The sequence below is a fragment of the Impatiens glandulifera genome, chromosome 2, assembly GCF_907164915.1.
Source record: "Impatiens glandulifera chromosome 2, dImpGla2.1, whole genome shotgun sequence".
NCBI lineage: Eukaryota > Viridiplantae > Streptophyta > Magnoliopsida > Ericales > Balsaminaceae > Impatiens > Impatiens glandulifera.
In genome coordinates, this window is record NC_061863.1 from 67,797,847 (window position 1) to 67,819,906 (window position 22,060).

The 22,060-nt window shown below is 34.9% G+C and overlaps 2 protein-coding genes across 9 annotated transcripts; one reads left to right on the forward strand and one right to left on the reverse strand.

Moving 5' to 3' along the window:
- Positions 1-1,561: 1,561 nt before the first annotated feature.
- On the reverse strand, positions 1,562-4,181 carry LOC124923782 (protein SIEVE ELEMENT OCCLUSION C-like). The gene is made up of 6 exons (XM_047463753.1): positions 3,863-4,181; positions 3,670-3,777; positions 3,002-3,602; positions 2,782-2,909; positions 2,217-2,705; positions 1,562-2,129 (listed from the first exon to the last, which is right to left on the reverse strand). The coding sequence occupies exons 1-6, from the start codon at positions 4,010-4,012 to the stop codon at positions 1,566-1,568; spliced, it is 2,040 nt and encodes a 679-aa protein (XP_047319709.1). The 5' UTR covers positions 4,013-4,181; the 3' UTR covers positions 1,562-1,565.
- Positions 4,182-8,326: 4,145 nt separating this feature from the next.
- Positions 8,327-14,175, forward strand: LOC124925341 (RNA-binding protein 25). Of its 8 annotated transcripts, XM_047465312.1 has the most exons (8): positions 8,750-8,892; positions 9,252-9,333; positions 10,068-10,306; positions 10,566-10,718; positions 11,229-11,652; positions 11,979-12,647; positions 12,817-13,343; positions 13,721-14,175. In XM_047465312.1, exons 2-8 carry the CDS (start codon positions 9,276-9,278, stop codon positions 13,967-13,969), a joined length of 2,319 nt encoding a protein of 772 aa, XP_047321268.1. In that variant the 5' UTR covers positions 8,750-8,892; positions 9,252-9,275; the 3' UTR covers positions 13,970-14,175. The 8 variants fall into 8 exon arrangements, with proteins under 8 accessions (XP_047321267.1, XP_047321268.1, XP_047321272.1 ...); XM_047465311.1 differs by lacking the exon at positions 9,252-9,333 and having other exon boundaries at positions 8,327-8,892; XM_047465316.1 differs by lacking the exon at positions 8,750-8,892 and having other exon boundaries at positions 9,152-9,828.
- Positions 14,176-22,060: the final 7,885 nt, after the last annotated feature.

Genomic DNA, 22,060 nt, shown 5'->3' on the forward strand with positions numbered 1-22,060 from the left:
TATTAATCTTTTTTTTTAAATTAATAATATAGAACTCAAAACCTTGTGCTTTTACCGTGCATTATTCATTATAAGAAATAAAATAAAATTATTTCATTGCATTGACTAATCATTTGAACTATTTGATGATATGAGTTCCTTTGCCATTTTGGAGTTCTTCTAGACCTAGAAAAGATTTATCATTCCAAAAACTTTAAGATGAACATATCAACCCATGGACTGCTCTGGCACGGGTAAAATGTTGAGAAGGATACACACCTCATGGAGGAGGATCTCCTTGCTAAAGTTGGAGAAGGATACACACCTCATGGAGGAGGATCTCCTTGCTAAAGTTGAACGTAATTTGATCCCATTTTTTAAGATGGGGGCTTCAAGCTTAAATGTCAAGCATTGTTGGTTCATTACTAAGAAGCAAGCGGAGAAATGTTCGTTCGAGATTAAAGAAGGGGAGTCTAATGTTTGGATAAGCCCTATCCCATACGACTGTCATGGTCGTTAAAAAGGATCATTAATATGAGAGAGTATGTCGGAAAAATATTAAATATAGATTGGGAGATGGATAAAATACCCTATTTTGGCACGAGAATTGGTTCAAATTTCAATTCATATGCCTCAACAAACAGAGTTTGAGATGTAAAAATCAAAAAAGACACCTTTGAGTTGAAGAGATATTCATGATGGTCAGAAGTCTTATGAAAGAGTGGAAGAAGTTTATGACGGATGTGCAATACTCAAAATTGGAAAATTGAATAGGGCGACACAAAATTTATAATGTACTCCGAACTAACTAAGGAGCAGATTATGAACTGGTACAAGAAGCTCGTGACAAAAGACAAAATGTATTGGATTCACAATAGATAGAGACAATTGCTCATCTTTTTTGAAGTTGTCCGTTCACCATCAATATTTGAAAGAAATTTCCAAAAGTTGACTTTACATAAGAATGGAACATTATTTAAGAATATATAGATAAAAAAATCCGATAACATCCTTAAAAATACATTTTAAACTATAGTATATCAAATATAGCTAGAAAAAATGCAACAATCTTCTCATGGAATAGACGCACAAATGAACAAAGGAGTTGAGAAAAGTTTCGATCCCAACGAAACTGAAAAACTGTCAAAGTTTCATATTGTTTATGTTGAATTCACAAAATCACACCATATAACCTTAAATAGATAGATTCATTTTATGTATTAAAATAAATATATATAATTTGGGCTTAGCTTAGGTAACCTAAATGTCCCAAACTTAGGAGGTGTTCCTGATGAGCATGTAGTTCTTCTTATGATGTAGATGATCTCCCTTTTAGAGTTTCTCTTTTAACAGTCTTTGAGCACATGGGTTTATTGTTAAGAGGATAAAATCTCCTAAACTCAAAAACCAACAATACATAGAGGACATAAATTACATTATATGAACAACAACAGTCTTGAGATGATGAAACTTAAAGACACAATTATGACTTTTGAAAGTACCACCAAACGGAAAAGCATGATTCAAAAGAGAATATTGTGACCTAGAATAATGCTGGGCCTTTAGCTAGATTGAAGTGAGATTATTTATTCAAGTTTCCCATCACATTTATACAAGACAAACTTCTCCATGGGACTCTCACATCTATCACACAACAATAAAGTGTCACCCTCCTGCTGGTGCTGATCATGACTAGAATATGGAACAACCACAACTGCTTCATGATCTGAAGATGATGGTTTGTTGAAAGCTCTCCTAATTGCACCTGCAACTCCAAACTTAGCCACATTCTTTCCCCATGTCTTTTGAAACATCTCCAAACACTCCCTTACTTTCTCCATCCCTTTTAACATCACCAAATCACTTCCCTTTCCAAAAATCACCCACCCTTCTTCATCACTCTCCATCAACTTCTCCACCATTTTCCAATTATCCTCCTCCTGCCTTCTCCTAAACCTTCTCATGCTCTCTGCTCGAATCCAGAACATTACTTCTCTTGTCTTTTTCTTCAATTGACTGTTATAACTACCCAAACTTATCATCCCAAGATCCAACCCAGTCCTTATTATCTTATCCATCTCCTCTTTGAATTCACAAATCCATTCAACCTTCCTGCTTCCATACATGCATATGTTTTTATCTTCTTCAACCTGGTGCATAATTCATTTTAGTTACTTCAATTCAACTTAAACTTTAAGTAGTAGTAGTAGAATAAGAAGAAGAAGAAGAAACCATACCCACTTCATTACTAGAGGGTCAATCCTGCCCAGTAAGAGTTGCAGGCTCCATTTCTCAACTTCCCAAAGCTCTCTTTCTTTCTCAGTAGAGAATGGGTAGGATCTAATCCCCCAAATTAGCATCATATCTAGTCCATTTACGTTTGTAACTCTACCTCCTGGATCCATAACCACCATTATGGGTTCTCCTCCGTTGAAGTTCCATTCTGCTTTCATAAACTTTATCACCACCGGACTGATCCTCCATGGCTGCCTTACTGACAGCCATGGCAAAGAGTTTGCAAGAAAATAAAAGGCATCCATTTCGGATTGAGACCAGCTGGAGGACGAAATGGGAAACCATACGATGTCAAAGCTTCCTTGTAACTTTGTTCTATAAGGATCATCGTACAACTGCTGTATTAGCAAGATTAGTTGATCAATGGACAAAAGCTCCGGCCTTGAAATAAAACAAGCGACTGTCTTGTTCTTCAGTTCAGAAACACCAAGCTGTTTGTTGATCATGAGTCAGTGACAATTACAGAGACTAGAAATAGAATTGTGTACATAAAGTATTGTGACAAACCTTTGACAAGGAAGAAGACATAAGTGGGAATTGATCTTTTAATGCAAACAACATGCTAAGAACATTTTGGTTGTCAGTGCTGGTAGGATCCTTGAACAAAGTCAGAAACTTGTTATATAACTTTGCATCTGTCGATTAATCACATCACAAATTAATATGGTCAACTGAAGAACCAGAGATTGGGAAACTTGTTCTAAGTATATAAATCCGGGATACCTACCTGTTAGCTCATAACAAGAATCCACGTGTTGCGCAAGCTCGTCCCTTAAGGTGGTTAACTTGTTTGAAAAAGAGGATAGTTTCCATATCGTAATAGTCTCTATTTCTTTATCGGTTTTGGTACAATTCAAATCCATGATTGAAGAAAAGCAAATGGAGGCACTTTTAACGACCCAAAAAACAGCATTGTGAATCAAAGGCTTGGTAGTGGGAAAAATGGGATCATGATCCAAGCTGACGTGTTGCAATGGCAGGCCTTGAAAGCGGATAATACATTTAGTTATGGAAACCATGGCATCCACAAACTCCCTTAAGGCCCGAAACCGGGGTCTGAGTATGCTGATCAAGTCATTGGGAAAGTTCTTTAGTTTTGCAATATGAGCTGCCAAGGGATTATTAATGTTGGAATGGTGAGACAACAAGAAAATGGGAAGACAGAAATCTGCAAATCTCAAAGCAAAAGCAGCAAGAACTAGAGATGCTTTTGCATCCCAATTGTAGTGTCTTAACAGATGATTAAACAAGACCAGTGTGGTACTGTCCTCATGATGCATGTGGATATCATGATCATGATGCCTTCCCATACACCATCCACGGAGCATCTGCAATTCAAAAAGAATTGGTTAACAATAATAATAATACAGATGAACCCACATTCTTTTCTACAACCTCATTAGAGATCTTGGCAATGACATTTCCCAACTGTTCTTCTGATCCAATCACCTCAATATCACTTGACCTAACTAAATATTGGTCACCCTGTTGGTAATTGGACACCTGAAATTAATTAATTAATTAAATAAGAAATATTGTCTTTCCCTTTAATTAATTAATCAACAACAAAGAACAAGTAGTATATTACTTGTGAATATTCCTGATCTGTGAACAACATAATGTCCTTCACCACACGAACCAGAAGCTCTGCATCGAGCCAACGCCCATCAGGTTCATGGGTGGACCAAATCTGCCTCACCAGAAGTTCTTCGTGATCCGTAGTCATTTTTCGAGCCATGATCACTACGTACGTACGTACGGGGAGTTTCTAGCTAGCTAGTCCTAGACCAGATCAGGTTTATTATTCAGAATGAATAAAAACCAATTCATGACTGACATCCTATATTATATGCTCTTTTTTCTTTTTTGTCCCCTCCTCTTCTTCTTCTTCTTCTTATAGGCAAAAAAGCAAAAACAGAAAAATATACAAAAACAGCATCTAAATCATCAATGTGCTTTCTTTCTTTCTTTCTTTATTTTAGTTGGGGAACAACTCCAACAGAGTGAGAGTCTAAAAAGAAATAAAGAAACGCATATACAATATCTCAGTGTTCAAGTTTTTGTTTTTACTTTCTACGTCTTGTTACTTTCACATTTTCTTTATATTATGTTTTTCATTATATATTCTATATGTTTTTCAAATTTTGGTTTTTTAGTTTTCAATTCGAATTTGAAATGAGTTTTTTCATAAATGGAATATGGACCATATTTATGTCCAAACACTAATAAAGATAAATAAATATATAATATGACAAATATATTATTTATTTTCTATATTTTATACAAATTTTAAGTTTATTTTTATGATAATTTAAATTTTTAAATATTATAATTTTATTTGAACAGGCAACAATATATATATATATGCTTCAGTCTCCTTATACTTCTAGACTATTCATGATCTCTGTATAATAATAATTTATTCAACTGGAGTAATCTGAAACGCGTTAGATAGGAAATAACAATTATTTTATTAGTTAAATTAAGTTGCATATATCATTATGAAGAAAACGTTCATACAATGTATTTACATTTGCATACCATAAACATATCGCAATTGCGCAATTGCGAGTCTTGATCTGGGCTGATTTGTCGACGGACCCAATTTCTCAAAAAAATTTATCTTATTTTCCTCTTACGAAAGATACGATAATAAAATATGCACTTTTGAATTTTTTTGAACTAACCCAATCTCTGTTTGAAGTTGAATTAGAATATTAATTTAATTAAAAATAAAAGTAAACTTATGTATTTTGAGCGTTAATAAAATAAGACTTAAAGTTAATTTTATGAAATTAACGTGATTATTCTAAGAGCGTAATTACCTTTAACAACCTAACAATCAACTTAACAATACAAAATTCATACTTATTCATTTATTGCCTTAGCAACACAAGGCGCCATTATTAATCCATAAGTTAGCATGATGACGCAATGCCCTTCAAAAGTTAGTAATAGCGCAACACCTTAAAAGTTCACATGTTAATAAAATGACGTCAATCTCTCGAGGTTCAAATGTTAGCATAATTGCGGCATTGCGCAAGACCTTTAAAGTTCAAATATTAACATAACGTTCAAATCATTTCATTTCAACACAATCACATATATATAATAATAAAGATTCATTCACGTATAGTCATACAATTTAATATCTCAAATGTCTTCAATTACTAAATATCTCTCATGTTTCCAAACATTTCAAGCATTCATATTTCTCTTCGTATATAATAGTCATACAATTTAATATCTATAATGTCTTTAAATATTCTCAACATTCATAAGTCATATCATCATATATCTTTCATATAAATCATATTATATATATATATATATATATATATATATATAACTTCGTTACTACTCTCAAACTTTTTTAAACTTTCATAATTTCATCGATCATTCTACTCATCTTCATATTTCCTATAATCTAATCATATCTATCATTTCTTAGTCACTATTCCTCCGATAAAACATACATCAATATTAAACATATTTTCCTTTACCAATACTTCATTATCTCAAATTCTTTCATGCAATCTTAATCTCATTTAACAACTTATCATTATCTTTAAATAAACTAGTAAGAATGAGATTTACATCTTTGCCTTGAAACAAACCTATCTCTTTTTTTCCTTCTTCACTCCCTAGAAGGATTATGTCAAGTGTCACCATGCCTTAAGCTTATTTAATTTAATAAATAATGGGCAACATTCTTTTTATTATATATATTATTTTAGAATGAATTTTGTTTTTCCTGTTTGTTACAATGTTAATGGTTTGGCAAAGACCCTAGAGCCCAACATTTGTCCGGCTCAGAGAATTTTCGTGCCTAGGCGGTTAATCATGTAGTACGTGTTTACAATTTATGTTCATAATTTTTTTACCAATATATAAAAAAAGGTAAGTTTTAGAGTTGAGTGGTGATTAGAAAAAGAAAAATAAAGACTGAGGAGGAGAAAGTAATGAACATACAAGAGAATAAAAGGTAAAAGAAGGAGATAGGTTTGTTTTATTTTTATTTTGTTTAGACTTGGATAATTTAATCAAAAAAATATGTACAAAGAAAAAAAATCTTAACATCAATATTAATAGGACTTTGTAAAATTTACATGAGCTAAAAAAAATTATATTACATGTTTATACAATCTTTTAATAATTAATATATATTGATAATGGCTATATAAGTACCATTAATTAAATATTTTTTTCATATTTTCTAAATATAAGTATTTAATACATTTCAAATTATATCATAAAATATAAGAATAAGAAAGTTTAATAAATTTTAAATTTAACCTTTTTTTATTTTAAATATTTTAATTTATTTTCTATAAATCATTACTTTATACTATTTTTTCTGTATCTACCCAACTTTTTCATTCGTTTTCTTATTATCTTCATCGTTATAATAAATTTTTACATTCTCTACACTCATTAATTACTTCATTTTATAAAATTAAAATTAATAATACTTAATTAAATCATTAAAATAAAATTTAAATATTATATATTAAAATAAAATAAATTATATAAATATTAAAATAACACACATATTTTATTTTTAACTTAATTTTATAAATATAATATATATAATTAAAATTAAATACACTAATTAAACTAAATGTTTCAAATAAATATTATAAATTAAAATAAAATATATTACATAAAATTTGAAATTAAATACATTAAATAAGAAATAAAATATGTATTTTATAATAAACTTTTAATTTATTAATTGTATAGATATTTAAGTTAAAATATGTGACTCAAAGGGGATGCAACCTATTAAGGTTTGATCTCTAGGTGAATTATTAATTGTACAGAGAAATAACTAAATTAAGTTAAAATATTATTATTATTATTATTTTATTAATTTTAATTTTAATATTAATATTAATATTAATAATATTATATATTGTTGATGTTCCAATTACAAATGCTAAAAATATATAAAACAAAAAAATGACATAATGACCGACGTGTCACTCAGAAGTATGAGTCGTATGACTTTGACAAACAATTCTATGACCAACGCCCCCATGTCATGACATCAAAACCTTAAACAATCAATGTTACGAATCAACCATCTAATGTCATCATTTATCAAGAGATTAACCAACACATTAGATGATGGATGGTCTTTTACAATAACTACCAGACAGACATAATAAGTGTATTTGAAACAAATGACCCCTTTAGTTTGGTTAGTTTGATGTTAAATGTAATGGTATTGCATGTTTTCATGCCACATGTATAAAGAGAAAAAAAAATTAATAAATGAGAGAGGTAATGTTTTAATTTTGTGTATAAGTGTCACTTTATGAGTGAGATACAATCATACAGACAGTGTCTATACATGTAGCATCGAATTAGCCCTTTAGTTTGGAGTCTTTATTTAGTATTTTCGGTAAGTTTTCTAACATGGATGGTGACTTGTGTCTTTATTCCATTTGTTTATCTCTTTTTTTTTTTCGGTAAATTTTCTAACGTGGTGACTTGCTATCTTAGTAGCCATAAGAGAAATTATATAGAGTGTCAATCCAGCACAACTACTAATTTATTTCATTGCCAAACTTGTTTTTTACAATTTTCCACTCTTTACCAAACTAATAAACGAAACACATGTTAGGAAACCACATACTCTTTACACATTGTCTTGTTTTAAACTATGAATTTGCATTAAATTAATAAATAATACACATTTAATTTAAATATTTTGTTACGTGTTAAGGGTCAATTAATATATATATATATATATATTTTATAGTGTGTAACTGTTTTGATTAAAAAAAAGTAAGTTGATTAGTCACAATGTATACTAATTAAGACTTAAGAGTCTGTTTGATATTTGATTATTTGTAAATAAACGCGTTTTAATATAAAAGTGATTTATTTGTAATTAAGGTTGTTATAATAATAATTAATAATGTTACATAACGAAATTGAAAAAATAATTGTTTGATAGGAAGGATTGATCGAATTATTTCGGGATTTTGTTATTGAAGATAAAAATAAATAAAATATATTATTATATAAGAAGATGTTCTTGTGTTCTCTCTCTCTAGGGCATCAGAAGCAGACGCAGTAGTAGCTAGAGAGAAGATCGAGTTTCGAAGATGGCTGAATCTCCGGCCGCTCAACCTAACGTAGAAACTAATCTTTCCTCCTCAGAACCGGAAAATCCCGATCCACCGGTTCAACCGCTATCATCAACTCCATCTTCCTACTCCGCTCCTTTAAACCCTAGCCTTAATCAGCCATCCCCCGCCGTTCCACCCATGACGCCGTTGCAGCAGCCGCTACAGCTCAATCATTACGCCGTCCCGCCCGTTCCACTTCAATCGACACCGCAATTTTCGCATCTTCCGATTCTAAATTATCCCGGCGCCGGCGTGCCGAACCCTGGCGTTCAACCTCCTGGGGTCACCCCCATGCCAATAGGAGTTCCTGGTTCGTCCGTTAGCATGGGATCGATTTCCATGTCAGTGCCAGGGATGATGCAACATTACGCCCCCCCTGGTCAGCATTCCAATCCAGCGCTCAGACCTTACGCTGCAATTCCCAATGGCTATCATACATTTCCACCGCCTATAGCTCAGGGAGCGATTCCTCCTCCGGGTGGGTTATTCATTCTTTCTCTTGTTATATCTGTTTCAATACCCTTTCTTTTCTTTTCTTTTTCTCTCTTCAGGCGAGGACTATATTGCTGCTTTGTTGTTATTTTATGCTTAGATTGTGAGAAATTTGTTACTTTCCTTTTAGATGAAAACTAAATTAGAGTGGTTAAGGTTGATTCTGTTAGGTCCATAAAACTAAAATTAGCAACTTTAAGGTAGCTGCTCAAATATGAAGGTTGTGTTTAAGGTTTGGTCTTTAGTATTGGTGACTCCATAGAGGAAAAGTTTGGTTGAGGATAATTGGGAGCTAATATCTTGGTTGGTTAAGGGGCATCGATGACATGATGTTTTCTCCTACAGCATACTGATTGATAATGGTCTCCCATGATGAAGGCTTCATATTCCAGTTCCTTAGAGAGTATACATCTTCAACTTCTTTTTGGTATGCTCACAATCTGCCTAGTCTCCTTTCCTTTTGAAGTATACAACTTTGTTCTCGCAGAAAGATTCTTGTTTCCTCAATATAAAACAAACTGGGTTATGAGGTTGAAAATTTTAAAATACACATTTCCTCCTTATCTTGCTTATACGCTTCTGCCATGTTCAATAGATAGGCTTTCCTCTGGTAGTTAAAAGATATACCCCTTAATGAGCTTTGAAACTTGAATCGCGACAGCAGATGTGATTATCAACTGATTGATCACTGCCTTTCATCCAAGGTATCACAAATATTTTTTACAAAGTTTCTGCTTATCTGTATCATGTTCTACTTGTTAACAACTGTGCACGTGATGATTGTGGAACATTAAATAGATGTATATTCAGTTGTGTCAGCGTTAGGGAGACATTTGCAGTCTCATGTTAACCCATTTCAAAAACTCCATAATCAGTGCATGGGGTAGTTTGAGGCCCACTGTTTAGCAAATGGATGAATAAGGTAAGTTCGCTCCATATATCTGTTGTACAAGTTGCTCTTTGCTCAATCTTCCTTCAGGTTACTTGTTCAACTAGCGCTTGTTGCAATTTCTATGCTTCCATCCTTCTATATAGTATTCGGTAACTAGTTTGAGTTATTTTTACTTATCTAATCTATTTGTGTGAGAGATAGCCATATTGCATTACTTGTGTAAGCATGCTCTGACAAATTTGCATAGAATTTTTCTTTTGTTGATGCAGGAATTCTTCGTTATCCTCCTCCATATGCACAAATGATTAGAACACCATTTCCCCCTCGCATGCCTATCCTACCGCTGTCAAGACCACCAGTTCCGTTGATGCGTGGTCCCATTATGCCACTGGTTGTTAGACCTCCTGGCCTTCTAAATGTTCCACCAGTAGAGAAGCCACAGCCCACTGCTTATGTTGGTCACCTTGCTTCAACTGTTGATAACGATTTCATCCTGTCTCTCCTTAATGTAAGTTTTTCGTGTTCACTGTCTTCGTAATTATTCCTTCCTGGTTATTCCCATTATTTCCATCGTCCTTTATATTTTCCTGCTTTTGTTAGAAAAGGATTTAATTAAAAAGGTCAAATGTTCATATTTGCAAATTTTCTACCTGAAGTAAAAGATGCATTTATGTATATGATTCCATATGCCCATTGTATTTCACTACAGTCGAGTCATTTTAAAGTTGTACTGATGATCTAATATTATAATATTCATATGTTTGAAGCTTTGTGGCCCAGTAAAAACTTGGAAACGTGCTCAAGATCCCTCAAATGGTTCCCTGAAGGGTTATGGATTTTGTGAGTTTGAGTCTGCTGAAGGTGTTCTTCGTGCGATGAGGCTTCTAAGCAAATTGAATGTAGATGGACAAGAGTTGCTGGTATTTGCTTGTTTCTTTTATTTCAAGTACCAATGCTTCATTTGAGAGTTATACTTAAATCACACATATGAAGTATGTGATGCTTACAATAATTAGATATCTGCTATCACAGTTTATTCCATTAATTCCTGTATACTCCAATTTAGGAATCGTCTTTTTGAGTTCAACCATTCATGACCATTTTCATAAAAAAGAAAAGAAATCATCTTTATAAATCAAAACAAATCATTATCTTCTCTCTTTTTTCTTAATCAAAAGAAATATTACATTCCTAATTTATTGTCTATTTACTAATACACGAGACATGGAGGAAAGGAACACATAGAGAAGTAATTATCATGTGTTAACCTCCCTCTCTCTTTTATCCCTTCTCTTTCTCTCCTCCCAAACATAATTCATTTTATTGCCACGAGTATTGGTAAAATGTTATACTTAGGTTTCTTTGCCATTGACATTTGTTCCTGCTTCTTCTTTAGTCATTTGTATGTCTAAATATGTCACTCATGGCAGATAAATGTATCCCAAGCAACACGAGAATATCTAGAGCGTTTTGTTGATAAGAAAACCGATAACTCTAAAATGACAAAAGAGACTGAAAGTCAAGGGGCTGAGACGGATGAAGGAAAGGTAACAGGTGACAAGAAGGACGAGCCTCCTAATGTCTCTGCTGAGTCTGAAAAGGATGGAAATGATGCCAGAAAAGATGAAAATAACAATGCTTCCACCTTTGGCATTGTGACTGAGGAAGACAGGGAAGCTGACCAAGAAGCTTTAGAGAAGCTTACAAACCTTATGGAGGAAAGATTGAAGAACAATCCCCTGCCGCCCCCTCCACCACCACCACCTTCAGCTCCTCATTATACTGGCAACTCGAATTCAGAGCCAACAGCTAGACTCAAGGATGGGGAGTCTGATGCTGAGATGGTGAAACATGGTGAGTGTTACGATTAGTATTGGGTTCTGGAATTTTGTTGATTAAAATATACCAAATTTGATAAACTATGAGCTTGTTTGATAAACTAGGCCTAAGTTTTTAACTTTTTTTTTTCAAAATAATATATTATGATGTAGAAAGTGGAGTTGGATTATTTGGGTAAAATGGCCAGTATATCCTACATATTTAAAATTTGTAAAATTCAAGTAAGGGTGTTTTAGTGGATGATTTTAGTGATTTGATGAAAAAAGTGACAGGTGATGGATGGGTAACTCTATGTTTATGGCTTGAAATGCAATTTTTCATTACAAAGTTATCCTATGCAGATACAATGGAAGAGACAACAGGAGGTGACATCAAACAAAATAGTGAGCATGATCAGCCAGAACCAAGCTCACCTGATGGGATTAGAAGGCATGATAGGAGGAGCAGGGACAGGGATAGGGAGCGAGATTTTATGCGGGAAAGAGAGGAGGAACTTCATAAAAAAGAAAGGACTAGGGAACAAGAACGAGCTTGGAGAGATAAAGAAAGAGAGTCCAAGACAAGAGATGAAGACCGTAAATATAATGCTCGGGTTGCGGATTGGGAACGGAAACTCAAAGATAAAGATTATTACCGGCAGGAGGATAAGGACAAGGAGAAAGAGAAGGAGAAAAAACGGAAGCGATTAATTGAAGACCAGGAACGTGAGAACGATGATGGTGATTCCAGAAAGAGAAGACACAAGTATATTGCAGACGACAGAAGACGAAGACAAAGGGAGAAGGAAGATGACCTGGCTGATGCCCTTCGCGAAGAGGAAGAGTTGGCTAGAGCCAAGATAAAGGCTGAGGAAGAACTGCAACAACAGAAGGAACAACAGAATGAGGCTTTAGTATTTCTTCCCTCTCCATTGGCTAATGGATCTGATAAATCTGTCTTGTCTGTGGAAAAAATGGATATCGAAGTGAAAGTTATTGACGACACCAATAATCAGATGTTGAACCTTAATGGTAAGATTTTTCAGAATTTAATCTTGGGCATACTTTTTGGATATAGATCCATATCAGAAACGGTCAATTTATTTGATTTTTTGTTAGGAAGTATTTCCATATGGGCCTTATCTTTTATCGCAGATCTGGCCATGTATTATTAATTTATTTTTAAAAGCATTTTTGGCAGGTGGTGGCAGTGCACAATATGGAAATCATGATGACATTGCAGGATCAGCCGCTGCCCCGGCTAAGAAATTGGGATTCGGTCTTGTAGGTTCAGGAAAGCGAACAACTGTTCTGTCTGTTTTTAATGAAGAGGAAGATGAAGAATCAAGGAAAGACAAAAAGATGAGACCTTTGGTTCCAATTGATTATTCAAAGGAGGAACAACAGGCCGTCCAAACTACCACTGCACTTTCTCCAAATTTGGCTGCTGAAGTTGGAAAGCACGTCTTCATTTCTCCTAAACCCGAGAAATTTGAGGAGAGAAGTAGGCACAACCATGACAGGACTAACCATCGTGACCGAGGGGGTCGATATGATAATAGGGATGAGAAGAGAAAGGACGATAGTGGTGATAGAGAACATGGATCCGTCAAAGAGCATAAACCGGATACTAGGAAGCTCAAAAATGCAAAACAATTGATTGATATGATCCCGAAGACCAAGGATGAGTTGTTTTCATACGAAATTAACTGGGCTGTGTATGATAAGGTGAGCATATTTATATATTGGCTAATTTGAAAACATGTTTTGGATCGTCAATATTTAAAAAAAACTTGTTTTTTTGTCAAGTACCTAATTTTGGATGTGGATCCAAATGCGATCAGGTTTGAAAAAAAACTTGGGTCTTGTTCGATTTTGGGTTATTTGGATAACCAGTAGATTCTTTCCAAATAACCTTGTTTGGTATAGGTTAGTGAAAAGTGGATTATATGAGTAAAAAGACATTAGGGGTATGATGTGACTGATGAAGGAAGGTATGATTGGACGGTGTATGAGTACTCTCATCTACATATTAAGTGAATATTTAACCCTTTAAGCTTTAAGCGCATTAGTGCAATACTCAATTTCCCTGTCTGATTTTGCAGAACAAGCTGCATGACAGAATGAAACCGTGGATCTCGAAGAAGATAACAGAATTTCTGGGAGAGGAAGAGACGACTCTTGTGGACTACATTGTTCAGAGTACGCAGAAGCATGTCAATGCAACTGAAATGTTAGAAAATCTGCAGGGTATTCTGGATGAGGAAGCGGAAATGTTTGTGTTGAAGATGTGGAGGATGCTCATATTTGAGATAAAGAAAATTGAGTCTGGTCTTGCATTGAGTTCCAAGTAAAGTATTTTCTCTCTTTATCAAATCCAATAAACCATTTGAGATATAAGTAGATTAAGTCTTGGTCGGATGATTTTTATGTTCTGTGTTACTCTTGTTTGCTCATGTCTAATGTTGAAGAAAGATTGTAAAATTTGCATAACATCATTCTTTACTGTTTCTAGTGATTTATCTAATGTTGGCAATGGTTGTCCATTTTCTTTTCTTTATTTTTATGTATCTTCTTATGTTCTTCTAATGTTGTTCTTGTTTGATTACTCCAAATGTAACAAGGGTTTTTGAGTTTTGATGAGTTTCAAATGTTGGAGTTTTTTCGGGGAAAATGTTAAGGTTTTTTTGTCCTTTTCTTTACTTTATTTAGGGGTTGGTGGATATAGAAAAAATTATATTAATATTTTGAATAGGAAATAGTTGTGAGAGGGAATGACGTGATATTATATCATTAGTTGGAAAATATACCATGACTCTTAAAAATATATTCATAATTCTCTCATTATCAGATTCAAAATTAACATTTTTTTTTTATGTTCTTTATTTAAATGTATTTAAATTTTGGTTTTTTATTTAACTTAGATGGTTATAAATACGTTAAGAAGGTAAAAAATCTTTTTATTAAATATATATATATATATATATATTAATATTAGAAAATAATTAAAAATAATTAATGATCACATCATGTAAAAATAAAAAATAATGAATGACCGCGTCATGCACGGATCGCATCGACCCCATTTAGAAAACACTGTTAATTCAAAATTTTTTACTTAACAATGCTAATTGCTAGCCAACTTTAAACTCACATTTGTCACTAGTCATGTCATTATTTTTTTAAAATATTTCTATATTACTACTAATTTTAAGATTATTTATTATTAAATAAAGTTATGTTTTTTTGGCTTCATCTTTTATAATTTTACAAGTATTTGATGGGATAACAGGATAAAAATAGAGATACTCGTCGTGGTTGAGTTCGAGATTGAGTAGTAAAATGAAATCTAGTTCAGGGACGAATAATTACTTCACCCCGACGGATAAGATATTCATTGTCATTTCTAATTCTTGTCGCTACTATTGAGATTAGTTGTAGATTTGTAAAAAAAAAAAGATTTTGAAACAATGACTTCATCATCAAACAAATTGGCTGCCGGCTTTGTTCATTGTCAAGAGATAGGGTTAGGTGTGCTTCTTCTATTTAGACTGAAATCTGAGAAAGAAATGAAAAAAAAGGCTGAATGAATTGCTGTGGAAATAGAGTTGATAAAAGGCGGATCCATTGAGGATGATTCCTCCTCAATGTTTTCCCTTCTTCCTTCCTGGGATAATAATGGGTAGTTTGTTGAAAATTCAAGACAAGGGAGAGGATGCAAATAAATACAGTTAGGGTTAGAAAAACTTAATATAATAAAAGACTCTTGTTATACTTAAAAAATATTGTAAATTATTTTAGCGCTCTCGATATATATATAGGGAAATTGGATGAAATGACCCCCCAAATAAGGCTATTTGCATCCGTGGTCACCAGATAATTGAAATTGATCTGGTGACCACTTAATTTTTTTTGGACGAAATTACCCTTTTCGCGTAACGCGAAGGGACTTCGCGTTTCGCGAAGTGAGACTCTGTGAAAAGTCCAGAATACCCTTACTATATAATAAAATCCGGCCATCTTTTTTCATTTCTTTTCTTCTTCTTCTCTCTCTTCCCTTCCTCTTTTCTCCTCCTTCTCTCTAATCTCGCCGGCGACGGAGTTCAACGGCGGCACTCAATGAGCTCCACGACGAGCACAAGCACTGTAACAATTGGTAAGTTTATGTATTTCAAGTTTATTGTTGTTCATTTATGCATTTTCGAATCACTGCGTTGTTTAGGGTTTCATCTGATGATACTTCCCGTTTCGCGAAGTACTTCCCGTTTCGCTAAGTACTTCCCGTTTCGCTAAGTACTTCCCGTTTCGCTAAGTACTTCCCGTTTCGCGAAGGGTTTCCATTTCACAGTATTAATTATCCCGTTTCCAATTTATCTTGCAGCCGAAGTTTTCGTTTTCTATAATGGAGAGTGGAAAGTTGATGCTAATGGAATATGGTTTTTTGATGCCTCTTCAATCAAAACATTGGATTTACCCCAAAGTACTCGTTATGCTGAATTAATTGATAAACTCCATGAAAGACTTCAAGTGCAGAAATCTACCTATGATTTAGTGCTGCAAGTGAAGTATGATATTCCGAATATCACAAATCCTAAACCCGTTTTTATTGAAGATGATGAGGATCTGAACATATATTTATCACGCTTGATTTTGGGTAGAACTGTGTCACCATTGTTTGTGTCTGTAGTAGAGAAGTCACAATTTACTAAAGAAAAGATACCACTACTTACCTACCCAACTCAAGAAAGTATTCTCCCACAATTTACTCAGAAAATTGTACCAGAAGCTTTACCCTCGGAGGTCTTTGTTGAAAGTAATGAAGCCGGAGATAACTCTTTGCCTCACATCCCACTTACTCAGGACTTGCATGCATCGTTACCTACACCGCATAGTGCGAGAAGAGCATCAACGGGTACACCTACTAGTGCAAGAAGATCATCATTTGGTACACCAAGTAGTGCAAGAAGGTCATCATTTGGTACACCATCGACAGACATATCACCCACAGACATATCACCGACAGACATATCACCGACAGACATATCACCGACAGACCCCTCATTTGCGTTGGCGTTAACTACTGAAACTGTATTGGAAGTCGGTGCCTTCTTTGAAAATAAAAAAGAACTACAACTGATGCTATATAAATATGCGATGGCTAATCATTTTGAATTCAAGGTGGAGAAGTCAAGAAAACATCTTTGGTATGTGAAATGTTTGGATGAGAAATGCAAGTGGAGATTGCGTGCCGTGAAAGGTAAATTATCTGAGATGTTTGAGATCCGGAAATTCGACCAACAACACTCATGCTCAGTTCTATCTAGGCCAGAGAAAAAAATGCAAACACCAGCATGGGTTATTGGGCAGTGCGTGAAGAGTAAGTATATGGACCATCACCATAATCACTTGCCTAAGAAAATAATTGAAGACATGCAGGCAACTTATGGGGTAAATTTGACTTATAATAAGGCTTGGAGGGCTAGGGAAATGGCATTAGTGGCGGTGCGAGGAACGGTTGAGGATTCATATGAAAAATTACCCTCATACTTATACATGTTGGAGAAGCATAATCCTGGTACCATAACAGACATCCAAACAGACGAGTTCGGGCACTTCAAGTATATGTTCATGTCCCTAGGCCTCTCTATTAGGGGTTTCAAAGCATTTTGTCGTCCCGTATTGTGTGTTGATGCCAGTTTTCTTAAGCACAAGGTGGGAGGTCAACTATTGGTGGCTATTGCATTAGATGCTAATGAACAATTATATCCTGTCGCATTCGGAGTTGTTGATTCAGAGAATAATAACTCTTGGACTTATTTTATGCAAAAATTGAGAGAAGCAATTGGATTAGTTGATGATCTCGTCTTCGTATCCGATAGACACCCAAGCATCGCCAATGCCTTATGTGCTGTTTTTCCAGAAGCATACCACGGTGCGTGCACATATCACATAAAGATGAATATCAACGCGAAATTCAAAACTGATAATTGTCATATGGAGTTTGATATGGCTTCTCGTGCGTACACCGTCCACGAATTCAATCGTTTTTTTGACAAGATAAGGGTTAAAGATAATAGGATTGCTGCCTATTTGGAAGAAATTGGATTTCAAAGATGGAGTAGAGCATTTTTCCCCGGTAAGCGATACAATCAACTAACAAGCAATTATGCTGAGAGTTTTAATAGTCAGAGCAGGGAAGCCAGAAAGTACCCCATTTCCTCAATGGCGGAGTATTTAAGAGTGACAATACAAGGTTGGTTTAATGAGAGAAGAGAAAGAGCGTCCAACCACCGAGAAGTGTTATCTCCAACATATGAAAAGTGGTTACGTGAGGGATTCGAGAAGGCTAGATTCTATACAGTATCATCGCTTAACCGATTCGAGTTTTATGTGCATGACAATCAGTCTCATTTTAAAGTCAATTTGAAAGACATGAACTGCACTTGTAGGGTATTTGAAGTTTCTGGTCTTCCTTGTACTCATGCAATGGCTGCTGTCCGTCACCGCAATTTGGTTTGTTATGACTTTTGTTCAAGGTATTATTCAGCTCACATGTTCAATCTATTTAACCAATTGTTTAATCGTTTTATTTTCCATTCTTACAGATATTACACAACTGAATCTTGGATGAATGCATATGCGGAGACATGTTACCCTGCTGGTGATGAAGACGATTGGGATATTCCCGAAATGATCAAGGAACGAGTATGTCTAAAACCACCCGTGAAGGTTAAGAAAGGGCGTCCACAAACAAAGCGTAGGTCATCTCAAGGTGAGGTACGTAAGGCTCCGAGACGATGCACCTCATGTGGTGGACTAGGACATAATAGGGCCACATGCAAAGCAGTCATGCCTGCTCCATCTACTGCAAAAGCATCATCATCTAAGCATCATGACTCATCTTCTCAACAGCACGAGCCATCATCTCAACAATATGAGCCTTTAGATTGATTGGGATTGGGATAAGTTGTATAAGTGTTTTGGATAAGTTGTATTATGTTTTGGATAATTTGTATTATGTTTTGGATATGTTGTATTATGTTTTGGATATGTTGTATTATGTTTTGGATAAGTTGTAATCGGATAAGTTGTAATCTGTATGTTGTATCTAGTTTATCTGCTTACTGTAGGAGCACTTAACGCTTCGTTAAGTACTTAACGCTTCGTTAAGCACTTAACGCTTCGTTAAGCACTTAACGCTTCGTTAAGTACTTAACGCTTCGTTAAGTACTTAACGCTTCGTTAAGTACTTAACGCTTCGTTAAGTACTTAACGCTTCGTTAAGTACTTAACGCTTCGTTAAGCGCTTCATTAAGTAAAACTGGGTTTAAGTGAGTTTAAGTTAGTTACTTGGTACATTGATTTATATGTTCAATTCTTTGGTTTTTAAAATATCAGACTACCAACAAACCAGACTACATTAAAACTAAAATATTTTAACATGAAATGTAACTTAAGTTGAAGTTCTACCCAAAAAGTAATACAAGTTCAGAATACATAAGCACAAGTCAAGTTCTATCCAAAAATCAATAAACCATTACAATACAAACTAAGGTTCTGTAATTTGATGAAATAACCGGACCGCCATCTTTTGTCGAAAAAACTCCATTTCATTGGAAGTCACCTTCTCTACACCTAAACCAGCAGTCAAGTATTCCATGTGCATAAGCATAAATACACCACAATCCCCACTTTCATCTGCTCTAGGGACTTCCCCATATTTGGCGACTGCATTTTTGGCTGGGTGTGGCAACCTTTTATATGTCAGTTTCTGGAAATTGAAATTAGGATACCGTTTTAGCTCAGCATCACTGGCTCCCATTGCATATATTCGTGGAAACATCTCACACAAAGGTCTCATGTATGGATCGAGATTCCTATAAATACTCGAGTCGCAGTCATAAACGTCAATGTGATTATCTTGTACACGAACGACGCACAGTACCCAATGCTTGTTGCCAATGTTCAAAGGCACGTAAATATCGTCTACGTGTGGCCATTCTGGCATATGTCTATGAGGCGCTCCCCAGAAGTACTGAGAAAAGACGTCTGCTATTGGAAAATTTTCAGGATCTTGTTTATAGTTCGGGTACTCTCGCCTCATCATATCTGCTAATAAGCAATCCCCTATTGATACTTTACAATGTTTATATGTCTTGGGATATTGCTCAATCCTTTTGCGCAACAAGTGGCACACTGCGTCGATTTCCTACAAAAGGCAGCATATATCAAAAACCTTATTCATAAGTTAAAGAATTAATATGAAATGCAAGACTTACAGGATCTTTAAGCCATGTGGACTTTGTTAGAACTCTAACAAACAATATGTGTGACTGAGATGTCTCATGTTCTTGTTCAAACCCTTGAGGGTGGCTCTAAAGGTCACTTTCCCCCAAGGAAATCGGAGGAAACTTTCCTCGTCTTCGACCATGTGGAGGATTTTGGCAAATACCACCCTCCTTGGGTCAAATGAAAATAGGTACAGGCAAATCAAGCATACCAGCCCCATCTTCCAGGCATCTTCCTTATCTCTACATCTCAAAAAAGCAGTCTCCAAGTCTTGCATTACTACACTCGACTTCCCTTTAAAATATTTTACCAACAGAGGTGGACAACCTCGGCATTCTTCTTCGTTCACCTCAGGAAACCTTCCGAAGTTTAGGCCCGTCACCAAGGCGTACTCTTTCATACCAAACACAAGTTCTTGCCCATTGATATTGAAAGTAATCTCCTTGGAGGTTGAGGTTACCCTCCTAAGCAACATGTGATGTACAATAGTTCCTGAGAACTGCAACACTGGGGCAGAGACTATATATCGGAATTGGGTATTGTACACCTTCTCCACAAGATCCATTTCCTCAAACTTCGTTACAATCTTCTTAAGGCAGAGGGCGCTTTTCCAAGAAATCCGTCCAGGGAAATCAGGAACGGTGGTTTCTGCCATCTACAAAAGGAACAACAACAAAAATGTAAGATCATATACATAGACCACATCAAACGTTAAGTACTTAACGAAGCGTTAAGTACTTAACGAAGCGTTAAGTACTTAACGAAGCGTTAAGTACTTAGCGAAGCGTTAAGTACTTAACGAAGCGTTAAGTACTTAGCGAAGCGTTAAGTACTTCGCGAATCCCTAAACCAGAAACAATAACCAACAACCAGAAACAAACATGCAAATATAATGCAATAATCAATAACCAGAAACAAACATTAAACGCTAAACCTAACCAAATAAACTGAAACAGCCAAAACCCTAAAACTAAACATGCAAATATGAAAACCCATAACCAAAAAAAGACATGCAACAACCAAAATAAAACTAACCTGAGATTTATGGGGAATAAATGATAGAGAGGGAGGACACGAGGGGGACGGGAAGATCGGCCTTGTCAATGTGTTCTTCAGTGAGACGGTTGTAGAGAGAGAGGAATCGAGAGGATAGAAGAGGGAAACAAATGAATGTCCAAATGTTTTATTTTTTAAAATATATGGTATGGCGCGTGCATATACGCGCGCCTCTTCGTCTTCCTACGCGCGCGTGCCGAAGCGTTAAGTACTTAACGCTTCGTTAAGTACTTAACGAAGCGTTAAGTACTTAGCGAAGCGTTAAGTATTTAACGAAGCGTTAAGTACTTAACGCTTCGTTAAGTACTTAACGCTTCGCTAAGTACTTAACGCTTCGTTAAGTAACTAGCAGAAACGATATCATCTGCAAATATCATCACAGCCAAAAGAACAATCAATAAGATGAACCAATATGAACTAATAAACCAATATATGAACAAATATGAACATATATGAACAAATATAACCCAATATCAACAAATATGATTCAATATGAACAAATATCACCAAAAAGAACATATTTAGGGTTAGGGTTTCATTAAGAAATACAAATAAGAACATAAATCTGTTATACAAACATAGATTCGGGGATTAGGTTTCTTATCTTGTAGATTTCATTCATAATAGTCGAAGTCGCCGGAGTTTACGCCGCCGGCGACAAAATCCGGAGGAAAGAAAGGAGGAGAGAGAAAGAAAATGAGAGAAATGAAAAAATTTGAGTATATATATCAAGACTGTTTCACTTCGCGAAACGCGAACTCCCTTCGCGTTACGCGAAAAGGGTAAAATCGTCAAAAAAAAAATAAGTGGTCATCAGATCAAAAATTATTAAACATTACCACGGATGCAAATAGCCTCATTTGGGGGGTCATTTCATCCAATTTCCCTATATATATATATATATATATATAGAAATAAATAAAATAAAATAAAATCTTATTATTTTGCAAAGAGGAGGCAGCAGCTCCATCATCTAGGTAGAATTGTTTGTTTGGTCCAATCGAAGCAAGCTAAGGTGTGACAGACAGAACAGAACAGAACAGAAGACTAACTATTATTATTAATAATAATAATAATAGCACTCCGATTCCTGATTATAC

Excerpts from the sequence above, each read along its gene's own strand:
- LOC124925341 (XM_047465311.1), top strand. The coding sequence starts at position 8,391 with ATGGCTGAATCTCCGGCCGCTCAACCTAACGTAGAAACTAATCTTTCC. Across the intron at positions 10,719-11,228 it reads TAGATGGACAAGAGTTGCTG|ATAAATGTATCCCAAGCAAC; the intron begins GTATTTGCTTGT and ends CACTCATGGCAG. Across the intron at positions 13,344-13,720 it reads ACTGGGCTGTGTATGATAAG|AACAAGCTGCATGACAGAAT; the intron begins GTGAGCATATTT and ends CTGATTTTGCAG.
- LOC124923782 (XM_047463753.1), bottom strand. The coding sequence starts at position 4,012 with ATGGCTCGAAAAATGACTACGGATCACGAAGAACTTCTGGTGAGGCAG. Across the intron at positions 3,603-3,669 it reads TTGCCAAGATCTCTAATGAG|ATGCTCCGTGGATGGTGTAT; the intron begins GTTGTAGAAAAG and ends TTTGAATTGCAG. Across the intron at positions 2,130-2,216 it reads ACCCTCTAGTAATGAAGTGG|GTTGAAGAAGATAAAAACAT; the intron begins GTATGGTTTCTT and ends ATTATGCACCAG.